Genomic DNA, 14,939 nt, shown 5'->3' with positions numbered 1-14,939 from the left:
TAATGAAAAATAATGAAATTAGTAGCATCTTACGGCTCTATGTTGGTCTTTATTTTGTGTTGTGAAACTTACAATATTCATGACGGCCAGGATGTACTGCTCGATGTCCCTGCGACCGTGGTAACCCACCATCATCTTGTCAGCCACCACCAGCGTCTCCACGTACCGCTCCTGACTGACCGAGCGCTTGAGGGGCAGCTGGCCACGGCCGACATGGAGAGGCGGGGTCTTCAGAGTCCGCTGCCACCACGAGGCCCCTTTCATTGGTTTTTCATCTGAAGTAAATGACACGCAGCTCTGATTATCTGACAAATTAAAAAGAACTTTCATAGCATTAACAAAACATAATCAAATGTGAAGTGAGTGTTTGTAAGAATGTTGAACACGGGTCTATAAAACGCTGCTGGCTTGTTTGCCTCTTATCTGGAGTTTAATGCTGCAAGTATAAAAGAGCCTTATCCCCTTTTCTCACCAGAGACTCCGCAGGACCGGCCCTTGTACTGATGGCGCAGTGATGAGCGTTTGTAAACCACATGGGGGCGCCCCTCTGTTCTCTCCCCCCTCGCTGCCCTCGTTTGGTTATCTGGTGAGACAAGCGGTTCAATGAGGTACTCCTCTCCCCCTGCAACAATCACCCCCTGCTGTGAAAGACAGATAAGAAGAGCAAAGAAATAAAACAAGGCAGGATAATATGGAAACCTGCCATGCTGTCACAGCTATCCATCACTCATAAATGTAAAGTTATGTTAGGCAATATTCACTGCTTTGCACTCTCTGATATATGCATTTGTTCTTATCTGTTGACTTACAATTTTCAAATATTTTGCACCACAAGCCAATATCCCAAAGTTGAAAGTACTCAGGGGCCATTAATGCAAAATCATTTTAGTTTGAATTTCATCCTTTTCACCTCTTCAACAACAAACCAAACTGTCATTTATTTCAACAACACAAAATGACAAGAAAATGTTATGCAAAAGGTAAGGGCAAAAATGTTTTGGGCTAAAACACTATTTTCAGTTAAAGTGAAAAATAGGGACAATAATTTAAGTCAAAATGGAGGTAGTTGTAATCTTTACCATAATTGAACGAGTTGTGAATAGTTATACCTTTAAGTTTCTGGATATTTAAACTGGTCAAATATCTGCTGACATTTGATAGCCTTCGCTTGTCTTGTGAAATATGGCAAAACTAATTTTGTTGTTGGCTTTTGAGTATTTTGCAAAAGAGATATTGACAATAAAATAAGATTGTAGGTTCTAAAAAAATAACAATAAAGCTTTTTATTTACATTTAAAGTTACTGCAACTCATCGTTAGGTTTGAGTTTGACGCGTACCATTTATTTATTTGTTTCAAGGGGTCACAAAAAATATTTTAAGGGCCAAAACTGTCCATCTGGCCACACATTGGACATCTCTAACTAAGAGCAAATCAAAGCATAACTGGTAGAGTAACTGGAAGATTATTAACCTACCATTCAACTACAGCTGCCACATGTGGATTTTTAAATATGCTTAATGTGAATATTGCTTGAAACAAGTGAATTTGTTACTTTATGTAAAATAACTGTTATAAACACATAATATAAACAGGTATTTACAAAGATCATATAAAACACCCTTTACTTTTATGTTCTCACCACCTGCTGTTCAATTAGACCTAATTTAACTTGGTTTAGGACACTTTTTTAAAATAAAAAAAAGAGGAGATTGGATGATGATGTTTTTTATTAACAATGAGAGGGAGCATAAAGTTAGAGATTCAACTAACAAATAATACAGAATGGGAGAATAAAGAAGCAGAATTATGAAGGATAACCTGAGCCACTCTAACTATAAGCTTTATCAAAAAGGAACGTTTTAAGCCTAACAATAAAAGTAGACAGGGTGTCTGCCTCACAGACTAAAACTGGTAGTTGGTTCCACAGGAAAGAAGACTTATAACTAAAAGATCTGCCTCCCATTCTACTTTTAGAAATTCTAGGAACCACTAGTAAACCTGCAGATTAGAGGACCGAAGCCCAAAGTTAAGACTGAAGTGCTCTGTCAGGAACATAAGGAACAATCAGATCTCTGATATCAGATGGAGCTTGGCCATTTAAGGCTTTATATGTGAGAAGGAGGATTTTAAATTATATTGTGGATTTAACAGGAAGCCAATGAAGAGAAGCCAGGATAGGAGAGATGTGATCTCTTTTTAATCTTCATCAGAACTCTGGCTGCAGCATTTTGGATCAGCTGAAGGCTTTTAACTACAGTTTGTGGACTTCCTGAGAGTAAAGAATGACAATAGTCCAGCCTTGAAGTAACAAATGCATGGACTAGTTTCTCAGCATCACCCCTGGACAGGAGATTTCTCATTTCTGCAATATCCCGATGATGAAAGAAGGAAATTCTAGAAACCTATCTGATATGGGATTTAAATGACAAGTTCTGATCAAAAACAACACCAACATTTTCACTTTATTGTCTGAGATCAATTTAATCCCATCCAAATAAAGTGACTGACTAATTAGTTTCTTTTTAAAAAAGACTCTGGTCCAAAAACAATAAGTCACCTTCAAGACCTGCCTGTACTCTATGCAATGGGTTACTTTCATCTGTATTTCTAGACAGATACACTATATTGCCAAAAGTATTTGCTCACCTGCCTTGACTCACATATGAGCTTAAGTGACATCCCGTTCCTAATCCATAGGGTTCAATATGACGTCGGTCCACCCTTTGCAGCTAGAACAGCTTCAACTCTTCTGGGAAGGCTGTCCACAAGGTTTAGGAGTGTGTTTATGGGAATTTTTGACCATTCTTCCAGAAGCGCATTTGTGAGGTCGCACACTGATGTTGGACGAGAAGGCCTGGCTCTCAGTCTCCGCTCTAATTCATCCCAAAGGTGTTCTATCGGGTTGAGGTCAGGACTCTGTGCAGGCCAGTCAAGTTCATCCACACCAGACTCTGTCATCCATGTCTTTATGGACCTTGCTTTGTGCACTGGTGCACAGTCATGTTGGAAGAGGAAGGGGCCAGCTCCAAACTGTTCCCACAAAGTTGGGAGCATGGAATTGTCCAAAATGTCTTGGTATGCTGAAGCATTCAGAGTTCCTTTCACTGGAACTAAGGGGCCAAGCCCAGCTCCTGAAAAACAACCTCACACCATAATCCCCCCTCCACCAAACTTTACACTTGGCACAATGCAGTCAGACAAGTACCGTTCTCCTGGCAACCGCCAAACCCAGACCCGTCCATCAGATTGCCAGATGGAGAAGCGCGATTCGTCACTCCAGAGAACGCGTCTCCACTGCTCTAGAGTCCAGTGGCGGCGTGCTTTACACCACCGCATCCGACGCTTTGCATTGCACTTGGTGATGTATGGCTTGGATGCAGCTGCTCGACCATGGAAACCCATTCCATGAAGCTCTCTGCGCACTGTTCTTGAGCTAATCTGAAGGCCACATGAAGTTTGGAGGTCTGTAGTGATTGACTCTGCAGAAAGTTGGCGACCTCTTCGCACTATGCGCGTCAGCATCCGCTGACCCCGCTCCGTCAGTTTACGTGGCCTACCACTTCGTGGCTGAGTTGCTGTCGTTCCCAAACACTTCCATTTTCTTATAATACAGCTGACAGTTGACTGTGGAATATTTAGGAGCGAGGAAATTTCACGACTGGATTTGTTGCACAGGTGGCATCCTATCACAGTTCCACGCTGGAATTCACTGAGCTCCTGAGAGCGACCCATTCTTTCACAAATGTTTGTAAAAACAGTCTGCATGCCTAGGTGCTTGAATTTATACACCTGTGGCCATGGAAGTGATTGGAACACCTGATTCCAATAATTTGGATGGGTGAGCAAATACTTTTGGCAATATAGTGTATAACTAGTAGTATCATCAGCATAACAGTGGAAATTAATCCCATGCTGTCTAATGATTCTACTGATTGGGAGCATGTATATAGTAAAGGGAAGTAGTCCTAGCACTGATCCATGTGGTACTCCACTGGTAATCCTGGAGCATGAGGAAGATTTATCATTAACACGAAGAAACTAAAATCTATCAGATAAATAATATTAGATAATTCCACTAAAGGAGCAATTATTGTCATTAACCTTTTTACCTCTCTCTTACATAGAAAGTACATCTGATTTGTGTTTCTTTGTTCGTTTTGTGTGTTTGCTCTGTTTCTCAAAACCCCCAGTCAGTCGTGGCAGACATGCATGCTTGGAATGAGGGATTGCTGCAAAAACTAGGCAATTGACGAGCCACTGTAACTGCATGCTCAATTCTGTGTTAACAAATAAAATTTATTAACTTCATAAAGTGCCTTAAGATTGAGTTTTTTATTGTCTTTATATTGATAAAATAGATTGTAGTGAATGTCCCAAATAGATATGTTGTCCTAACAGCAGGGTAGCCCCTTGTGAAGATGCTGCTGAATCTGGTAAAAGTGTCATTTTCCACAGAGAAATAACCGCACTGCCCTGGGATGTTAATACCACCAAGTCGGGTCGTAAGGGGAACAAAAGTAAGTTCTTGCACATGACGCCATGTGATGGGCCGTGTCTACATAACTACATAAAGTCATCAATCCAAAAACATTCAAAGCATCTAAAGCATTCAACAGTGACAAAGCTGTAAAAATAGGATATTTGTCAAAGGGGATGTTATTTTTTTTATTTCTGAGAATATTGGAAATGTATTAAATCGCTGCATAAGTCCTGTTGCATGTTTACAGTGGTACTGATGCTTCATCTATCTAAATCTATATTTTAACAGTTAAACGTACAGATGCTTGATGCCCCTATTGTATAGATACCATCCCCATCGCCTCACGGGAGGAAACGCTGGACTTGTTTGAGTAGAGGATCAGGAACACACAAGAGAGCATAAAAGGGTGAATGAGAGCGAGAAAAATGAGCGAGTGAGACAGAGAGCGATACACTAACACTTCCTTTGATTCTGCTCAGATGTGTCAGCGCCGCTCAGAGCGAGTGTCTCCCCATCGACTCGCCGCGGCGAGGTTCAAAGCGATTCTAAATCCCATAATGAAGTTAGTGCCGCTCCTGTGGACACACAGCGTGCTCACTGGTGAATGCCCTCATGCTGGTCCGACCAACACTAATTACGTGTGAGGCTTTCTGAGCACGTCTGAAAACGCTATTGTGGCTCCTGCTGTTTGTAGTGAGAGGATACACGGACGCACGATGCCACGATGCATCCAGATTCACAGACGCGGTTCAAAGCCTTCGGATGAACACAAACTTGGAAGCATCATCAAACAGATGGCGGCCCACTGTTGTGGTTTAAAGAGATGACCTCATGAGAAAATTCTGAATAAAAAGGGATTAGTGCTTTGATACAGTAAGCAATAAACAACTCTGGTCATCTCGTGTTCTTTAGTGTGCCTCTAAACAGCCTGCAAGGAGGATGCTAAACTTGGTAATTTAAGGGGAATGGATAAAAGCAAAATTAAATAAACTTTTTAGTTTCACTTTTTTTCCTTTTTTTCCCCTTTTTTGATCTTTTTTTCCCTCTTTCTATTCTTTCCTTATTTTTTCACTTCTGTAATCAATATTAATTTAAAGGAGAAGTTCGGTTTTTTACACTTTAAGCCCATTTTCTGTAGTGTCCAGGATGAAATCGAATGATCGACACCAAAAGTTTGACAATTGCTCCTGTCTCTGCTTTTTGGCTCATTTAGAATCACCCCCTGGCTGCTTTAGAATGGCTAGCATAGAGCATGTCCGATAATGTCCTTAAAACAACCTTAAACGTTCTTTTTTTTAAATATGCTACTCACCGGGTCGTCAGCGCTGTTCAATGATGTTCCAAAAAAAGTTTCGTAAAGAAAAAACGTTCCTGTAGTGTTTTATTTAGCATTTTGTAAATCCCATTGAGTTCTGTAGGAATAGTCAATATTCCGCTGCCACCGGAAACGGAAATGGGGCCTGTTTACACAGTTGTAGTCTTTTCGCTTCACTCTGTGTACTCCGACGTCGAGGTGCTAACGTCTCTGTTAAACACTTTAAAAAAACTCTGAAAATGGAATACGAAAGGTGGATTCTTGATTCTCGACGTCGGAGTACACAGAGTGAAGCGAAAAGACTACAACTGTGTAAACAGGCCCCATTTCCGTTTCCGGTGGCAGGGGAATATTGACTATTCCAACAGAACTCAATGGGATTTACAAAATGCTAAATAAAACACTACAGGAACGTTTATTCTTTACGAAACTTTTTTTGGAACGTCATTGAACAGCGCTGACGACCCGGTGAGTAGCATATTTTAAAAAAAGAACGTTTAAGGTTGTTTTAAGGACATTATCGGACATGCTCTATGCAAGCCATTCTAAAGCAGCCAGGGGGGGATTCTAAATGAGCCAAAAAGCAGAGACAGGAGCAATTGTCAAACTTTTGGTGTCGATCATTCGATTTCATCCTGGACACTACAGAAAATGGGCTTAAAGTATAAAAAACCAAACTTCTCCTTTAAGAGTTTTTCTTTAAGTTTTCCATAAATCAATGAAGCATATGATGCCCACAGTGATTCAAATTGTTACTTTGAACAAAAACCTTATTAAAGGATGAAGATTAGGAGACGATTAACAACATACTCATTAAAGGAACAGAAAAAGACACTGCAGGGTAATTGATGCAAAAAATTAGCTATCAAAACAAAACAACTTAGGAAAAATCTAACCTTAAAATGTCTGTGGATGGATGAGCGAAAAATATGAACAGGGAATTAAGAACAACATTTTATAGATCTTGAAATCTTGAAAATAAATCCAATTTATTATTGACTTTTCATTGTTTTTTAAAGTTTATAAGTAATCAAAAACACTTCTGCCTACTTAATTTTTTTCTTTTGTGAAGGGTTCCTCAGGGCTCGATTCTTGGTCCTATTCTTTTTTCTTTATAGCAGCCCTTTCTGCGGTCTTTGAAAATATGGCACCTCCTCCCATTTTACACAGAAGTTGTGAGATTTTGTCTATGTTGTATTTCTGTTTGTATTTTAACTGGTGTGTCGTCTTGGCCAGGTCTCCCTCGAAAAAGAGATTTCAATCTCAAGGGACCTCCTGGTTAAATAAAGGTTAAATAAAATAAATAAATAGAAACCTGACAGATATGTGTTCTAATATAATCCACATTCAAGCCCTTAGAATTTTCCCCAGTAATTAATTTTTTTTATTTTTAAAAAGAGCTAAGCACACTTTAATATATGTGGGCCAAGCATTACCTCATTTAACACACCACATTTCTCCTGCCTTGTGTTACACATAAAAAAAAGGCTGGTAATCAATAAAGAATTCGTTGTAAACTCATATTTTGAATATAAAGGCCTTTTTCTTTTGTCCTTCTCAGGCCCTTAGATCAGACGACCAGATGTTCTTATTTATATGAAAACTAGGCAGAAGCTTTTTCTGTTGTGGCTCCTAAAAGTTAGAATATGCTGCTTTAAATAAGGGACAGGCTCCTTTCTGTTTTTTAAAGTCCCTTTTAAAGACATTTTTTTTCAATACCATTTGGCCTCGGTGTTCATTAACGTGAGTCTCTGTTCTATATTATGTTTTTTATTATTTGTCTTTTAGTGGTTTTATCTCTAATTTTTTTATGTGTAGTTTGTCAACCTGGTCGCTCTGAAAACTGAAGGTTGTGATCTTGCCCTCAAGGTTACAGAGATCTAGGATGTTTTTTTTTCCTTTGTCGTTGTTGTTATATGCGCTACTTGAGCTTAGCCTCGATTAAAAAAGCTGTATATATTGGATGAATCGGTGGGGCTTTCATGTGATCTGTGAGAGAGAAGTATCGTCGGTTCTGGTGCTGTACAGCGCTAAGTGAATATCTGTCATTTGGCACTAAGCAGTATTACTTTTCCTATCCCTGTAAGTAAGGTTAATGAGTACTTCTTGGTCAGATAAAGACATGTAAACATTGTTGCTTCATCTAGTTAAACTTCAGACCCAGGATCATTGATATATATTACTGAACAGTATAGTTATTAACCTGTGCACCCAATGAAAACCCATTGCTATGCATTGACTCATTGCTTGTTTCTTATCCCTTTTGTTTTGTTATTTTTTTAATGAGAAAACTACACATTATGATACATAGAAATATGTGCTCTTTCTAAACTTAAATCCAAAATAATTGACAGATCTGTGCATTGTAGTGTTAATGAATGCAGCAAGCTATGTCACAAAGATGCTCTCAGTGGATTTTTAGAGCTAAAGTTTCCTAGCGTCAATATAATCCAGGTTGATGGTTTATGACTTTGATGGCAAAAGGGCAAAATGTAAAAGAAACGCAAGCATATCATATCAAGCACAACTAGTTTAAAAGAAATTTGTTTAATGCTGAAATATCAGGGGTTACGGTATTGTGGTAATGTGATTCTCATAAATTTAATAATAAATAACTAATTATAAATATTCAAATCCATTTAATTTAAACGATTCAATATAGTATTCATATTCTAACATTTTTAATGGCATATATCTGTATATCTCTTAATTTGAGAGTCATTTCATGTCATTTGGGTTTAATTATGTTAAAGTCAAACTTTCAAAGCCATAAGTAATTCTTCTTACAAAAATGTATTAGCCTTAGAGTTAGGGTGTGTCCATATTTGCTGCTATAGGCTTAGGCTGCTGGAGGACTGGGGGGCCACTTTTTATCGTTCTCGCTCATTATATCTCTATTCACCAATTCTGCAGTAGCTCAATCTGACCTGTTCCTGTTTGGCTGTGACACCATTCTGGAGGGAGACATCAGCTGGGCTGCTGCCATCAACAACATCTGTTATAGATCATAGAATACTTAGTTTTGTTACTCTCTAAGACGGAGGTCTTCAACAGGAGTCCATAGAGGTACTGTATGGGGGTCGCGAAAGTTTTGGTTGATTAGACTTTTTTTTTATATTCTCCCCTGCAAATGTTTCCACTAATTGAAATGTCTTTAAATACACATTAACATGAATTCAACACACTGTAGTTAACAGATAAATGGAGGCAGAAGATGTCTTTCAGTCATCAATGCACAAATTCAGCGACACACAGGAGCTCTTTCAAGCTGGGCACCATTTAATTCACAATACCTGTCCCGTCTAAGAGGAATCAGAATTAGAAATACTTTAATAATCCCAGGGTGAAATTACTTTCATTAAATTACTCCATCAGTAACAGAGTGACTACAGAACCAGTTTGATATAACACAATTTCATACAATATATATAATTAGGGGGTCCCGCTCCATCTCGCCATCAGTTTGGGGGTCCTTGGCCTAGAAAACATTGAATACCCCTGCTCCAACACATTGTTATGGATGTATTTGCTTTTACTGTTACTAACTCGATGTACTCCCTTTCATCCTTTTTGGCTTGAAAAGTGGACCAGAGCTTTTTTAACTGTCTCTTTCTAGACAGAGTCGCTTATTGAGCTATTTTATAATTTTTCTTTTTTTTTTTTTTTTTATAGAAATTATTTATGGATCAGTGCTAATGTGTTACTATTTCTGCTTCTGTCTTCTTCCTTTAAAATTTAGTTTTTTCTCTCCACAGTCACTGCATGCATGCTCAGTTTGAGGGGTTGCTGAAGAGTCAGTGACTAAATGCAAGAAAACATCTGCGGTTGTCACATTCTCATCAAGGAGGAGCAAATCCTAGAATGTGCACAACTCAATGCAATCAGCTGGGTTTCCGCAGACAGAAAACGTTTAACCAATCTGTCTGCATGATCTGATTAAATATTCTTTTTAAGGCATCTTAAGGGTATAGTGTGGTTAATTGCTTTATGTCCCATAAAGCAATATACTTAATACATGCCTAATACTGCTTTATTGAAAGGATCATAGTTATCAGTATTTAGTTACTGATAAACAGGAGAGGAAAACTAAAAATAATCTTGAGTTACACTTTTTCTTTAATATTCTTTTCACGTTTTTGCTATAAAACAACAAATTTATTTCCTATAGTGGGTTGTCAGTTATAGTTTCAGTAAGATGGTTCTCTGCTAACACCAGCATCATTCACTCTTTAAAAAAGGCAGTTTATTCATACTTAAATGATTTTCAAATAATTAATCCTGAATGGAAATAACAGCAGAGTCTATTAAAACCATTGCTAGGCTTTTCTTTGAATGCAATATCAGCTTTATTATTTTTTTATGCAGAGAACTGCTACATCATAAAAACTATTTTTGGTGTAACCTGCTAAGAATAATATATCCTTTCATTTGTGAGATTTTAAAGCAAAAATCGATGATTATTTTTCTGCCTGGTGGGTAAGATCAGGCCTAAACTAGGGATTTGAAAGTAATAAAACAAAGTTGCTCTGACGTTGAACTTTTCCATATTTGTCTTTCAGCACAGTACTGTGTCTTTAAAGCTGGATGGGAAAATAAAGCAATGTTATATCTTTCAAATATAAGAAGGAAAGAAAGTAATAGAAGAAAGACGGAAATATAATACAAAAAAAAATATTTTTGGAGGTGAAACAAACCAAAGAAAACAGGAAATGTATTTGCTGAAAGTTCTTAGCCACTTGTAATTCTACAATAGCAGGAACCACATCCTTCTCTGTTTGGTCACCCATCTGTAAGAGTAAAACCCACAGATTAAGGGAGCATCTCCTTTAGGATACTTATTTTAAGATAAGATTTATCAAAACCAGATAAAGGCACCACAGCAGAGTCGTTTAGGATTAAAGCTCAAAAAAGGACAGAGATGTGTTGAAATGAGACACAGAAGGAATCAAGAATATCTGAACCACAGTTTACTGTGTCGGCTTTTCTGAAGCCGCAGCAGCGGGATGTAAATCTTACCAGGCCGTTACAGTTGCTCAGGGCCACTTTGCTGGAGTGAGGCTGGTCCTGCAGGTGGCCTGTGTAGTGACAATGAGGAGAGTACGGGTGACTCCAGGCTAATTGGCCCCTCTTCCAGTACTCCACCCTGAACTGGCGAGACAACAGGCCTCCCTGCAGCGTCAGGTTCAGCAGGAAGTTGTTCTGTGATGTGGACAGCTGATAGAAGAGCTAAACGATGAAGAAAAGGAAGACGTGTGAGGCGTTAACGCCTTGATTAGTCTGAAACAGACTGATAATATCTCAATGTAGAGTCTGAAAGCCTTAATACAGAGTCAGGCAGCCTGTCTTCAGTGCTTCGCCGTCTTCTTTGGTGGTATTTCGTCCTCTCTGTGTCCAGCATTTCGCCATATGGTCCTACACGCACAGGGATGGCGATCTCATACTGGTCTAGGCTGGACAGGAAAGCAGCTGTAGAGGCATAAAGTTTAAAGTTAAACAAAGAAGTCCAGCTTAACCAGACTGTCTCATATTAAAACCAATGAATGATTCTTATTATTGCAGTAAGCCTTTGGGGAGAGGCTTACCCCGGTGGTAGGAGAGAACGGAGCCATTGGTTCTTTACTTACTACAACCACCAGGCCAAATGGGGGTTGCAATGGCTGCCTTGAAATGTATTTCTATGGGCTGCTGGAGATCACTGTTATTTTCCAAGTCAGTGAGGGGCTGTTGCTCAGAGAGCAGAATTCGTTATGATCACTTTGACATACGTGGATTAAGCAAAATACCAATTAGGACATGAATGTGATAAAGGAATATTATTATAAGACAGCCTTAAAAGCTTTTAAAGGTAAAAAAAAATTCTTAATTTTTTTTTTTTTAATTTGGTATTTGTCTTTTTGTCATTTATCATCTATTGAATGAAAAAAAACTTACATTTTAAATAAGTTAAATTAGGGAAGTTATTTGTATCACTGGTGATAAATTAAGCATTTTTAAGCTATTTATTATATGTTTTCTGTTGACCACACTCTCTGTCTGATTATATAAGTAATGCTTTTGAAGAACAAAAATGTCATACTGATAACTTAGAGGTATCGAAAACCCATGTATTAGGTAATACGCCGTTATTAAAGTGTTAGAAGCCTAAAAAAGCTGGACATGCATGATGTAGGCCCTTAAAAGTTTACTTTTGTATATCTGTCCAGAACTCTACCATTCTCTTAATGTAGTCGTTCGTTCAACAATGTTCTTTAACTACCTTCTAAAGCTCTCTAAACAGCTGTGTTTACAGATAAGGTAATTTCTGAGAGGAATTGGGTGACCTGGATTTTATCCAGGGGTATCAGAATAAACGGGGCTAATTATAAATGCATGCATCACATTTGACCTTTCTTCATTTGCGGAATAATTCTTCCAATTCACAATTATGTTTTTCTTTGTGTTTTCCAATTACATTATATCTACACTGAGTCAGTTAATGTCATGATCTGGCCTGTTTGCTCTCCCTTCATTAGTCATTCCTTTCACCTGTCATTTTCCCTCCCTGCCTCAATTATAATTTATTCCTCTCACCTGTTTCCTCTTGGTTATATTCAGTTCAGCCTGAGCATTCAGGGCCAGATCATTACTTGCCTTTCTGTTAGCCTGTCCGTTCAGTTTTTGCCCTGGTTCATGTCCTGGATCCTGGCAGCCAGTGGAGAGAGGGTTTTTGTGTTTGTCTCGTCTCCTGATCATCCACTGTTCCTCCCCCGCGGAGTCCTCTGGGGTTTTGGCTCTATATGTGGGGAGGTTAAGTTTTTATCTCAGTAAGCCTGGCTCCAGGGAGGAGACCAGTTTAAAGTCCTGCATCAAGTTCTGGTTCCACGTCCTATCTAGGCTACCCTCTTCCACTGAGCCTGCTCAGCTGCACCTGATCCTGTCTGCTCCTGCGCGTGACCATCTGGTCACGCTTTCGGACACTGTCAGACTCTGAACCCTCATGGGAGCTTGTGGATGCCTGGAAGTCTGGATCCTGCCACCTGTTCTGTTCCTGCCTGATCTGGATCCTGTTCCGTTTTGTTCCTGTCTGTTCTGGATCCCTGACCAGGATCGGTTTCCAGCATGTCCTATGGGACTGCAGCACTTAGGGACATTCTTGGACTGTACTTTTAAACCAGAGTGTCTGTGATTGGCCGGTGCCCCGCTACCCATCCTGCAGTGTCCGCGAGCCACAGCTCCACTTTAGTTTTTGTTGTATTTAATAAACGTTTTGAACTTTCCTACTGACTGTCTCTCCTTGAATACTGGTTCCATCTGTCCTCGGTTCATGACAGTTTATATGACTCAGTAATTTAGTAAATAAAGTAAGACACAAACTTGCATGTCTTTACACCATCAAGTATTGGATTTTGTAATATTTTTATGCATTCAATGTTTTATTTTTGGCTTGTTTAAACTATTTTCAAAGCTCTGTGTTAAAAGCAAACGACTATCACAATACAGCTATTAATAATGACGTATCTTTGGCCAATCAGGAAGCCTATTTGATCAATGACTGTCATGTTCTTATTATGATGGTCTATAAAAATGTCTTTTTCATATCTCAAAGGCTTTTTGGCTGCTAAGCGACCCTTTGGTTCCTCTGAGAACTAAAAGATCAGTAACATGTGGAGCATCAACTTGGAAGCATATGGCAACTTTATGCAAAACTGCTTTGGCACAAAACAAAGGGTTATCTCTGCACAACAACTTTTTTCACTGTTAAACTAAAAACTCAACATCCACTGCCATCATTTGAAAATAAACAGCAATAGTTTCCTCTGGTTGCTGTGATTGGTAGGTTTGTATCTGGTGTTTATGGGTGAGCAATATCTAGTGTTTGTTTTCTTTGCTTTGTATTTGCATTTTAAATCTTGTGTGTTTTTTGTAATAATGACTGTAACTAAACATACAGCAAATTTTTCTTAGAATAAAATTGGCTTAGTGATAAGTGTGGGTACCAAACATTTGTCTAAAAAAAATGACTGCATATCATTTTGCATGTCAGGAAGTACAAGTAAGTAAGCTGGTAAAAATTAAAGTGAGTTAGTAAATTGCAAAGCAAAAGTGTCAGAAAGTCAAACAAAGAAGAAGGTAAGAAAGCAAATGTAAGAACAATAATAGACAAAGTAAAAGTATGAAAGCTAAAGCAAAGACAAGTTGTTTAAAAATGAAAGAAAACATGTTTTAGAAAATAAAATAGAACTATTAAAGGTAATCAGAAAAGACAGACTAAAATAGAATTGAATAGAAATCCCTTTTATTGACCACCAGTGGGAACATTTAGATAAATCAGAAAGTAGAAGCAGAACATAAAAAAATAACAGGAAAAGACAGTAAGAAACTGTATAGAGCGGAACAATTACCATGACAAAAACTACAGTACAAATACTAGGAAAAACACACAAAGACTAAAAAATTATCAACTTCAAAAGTTTTAAAAAGAAAACTCAGTATTCACCAGGGATGTAAACACTATCTATCTTCTTACGAAATGAAAAATTGTCAAAATAAGGACACAAAAAGTAAGCAAAAAGTAGTAAGACAGCTAAAGCAGATATGGCGATTATTAAAAGTACACAAGCAACAATAAAGTGAGCAAAAAAATTACAAAAAGGCAAAAGCAAAAGAAGTAAGAAAGTCATTAAAGGTGAGTAAGAAGATGCAGGTCAATAATATAAATTCAACTCTAATATTACAATCTTAGGGTTCTGGGTCTTTTATCCTTGTGATGTTTATTTAACTGTGATTTAAAGCACCTGAGAGCTAAAAGTCCCTCTGAGGTGTAAGCGTCCCACACAGACACAGCGGTCCACAACGCATCACAACTGCTGGCAAAAAAAACACTACAGCTAAGCACACAGGTGGTATCAGCATTATCTCTGAAGCACAGGAAAAGCTCCTGCAGAGAAAATAACAGGGGCTGTTTTATTATAATAGATAAAAGCCCTGAAAATTACTCAGACCTCACACAGAACGGCGAGACCACCAGCACAAATTAGTCTACTGTGTGAATATCGCATCACTTTTTTTTTCTCCACAGGATTCCTGGAAACTTCCTCTGAATCCCAAACAGTCTGTCCAGACCACCAGCACCTATGCATGTCCATCCCTTTAATAACTTTCA

The 14,939-nt window shown here is 38.4% G+C and overlaps 1 protein-coding gene across 5 annotated transcripts in view; it reads right to left on the bottom strand.

The window, feature by feature from the left end:
• Window positions 1-14,939, bottom strand: part of adamts10 (ADAM metallopeptidase with thrombospondin type 1 motif, 10) — a 93,840-nt gene that overhangs the window by 64,230 nt on the left and 14,671 nt on the right. For all 5 annotated transcript variants that reach the window (XM_038282398.1, XM_038282402.1, XM_038282401.1 and 2 more), the window contains exons 3-6: window positions 11,124-11,263; window positions 10,814-11,023; window positions 473-641; window positions 73-275 (exon numbers count right to left, since the gene is read on the bottom strand). In XM_038282398.1, coding sequence (XP_038138326.1) covers window positions 73-275; window positions 473-641; window positions 10,814-11,023; window positions 11,124-11,263 — 722 coding nt within the window. The remainder of the gene's footprint in view (window positions 1-72; window positions 276-472; window positions 642-10,813; window positions 11,024-11,123; window positions 11,264-14,939) is intronic.

The sequence above is a fragment of the Cyprinodon tularosa genome, unplaced genomic scaffold (genome assembly GCF_016077235.1).
Source record: "Cyprinodon tularosa strain WSP-4 unplaced genomic scaffold, ASM1607723v1 ctg182, whole genome shotgun sequence".
Lineage (NCBI taxonomy): Eukaryota > Metazoa > Chordata > Actinopteri > Cyprinodontiformes > Cyprinodontidae > Cyprinodon > Cyprinodon tularosa.
This window is presented reverse-complemented; position numbering and strand designations above follow the sequence as displayed.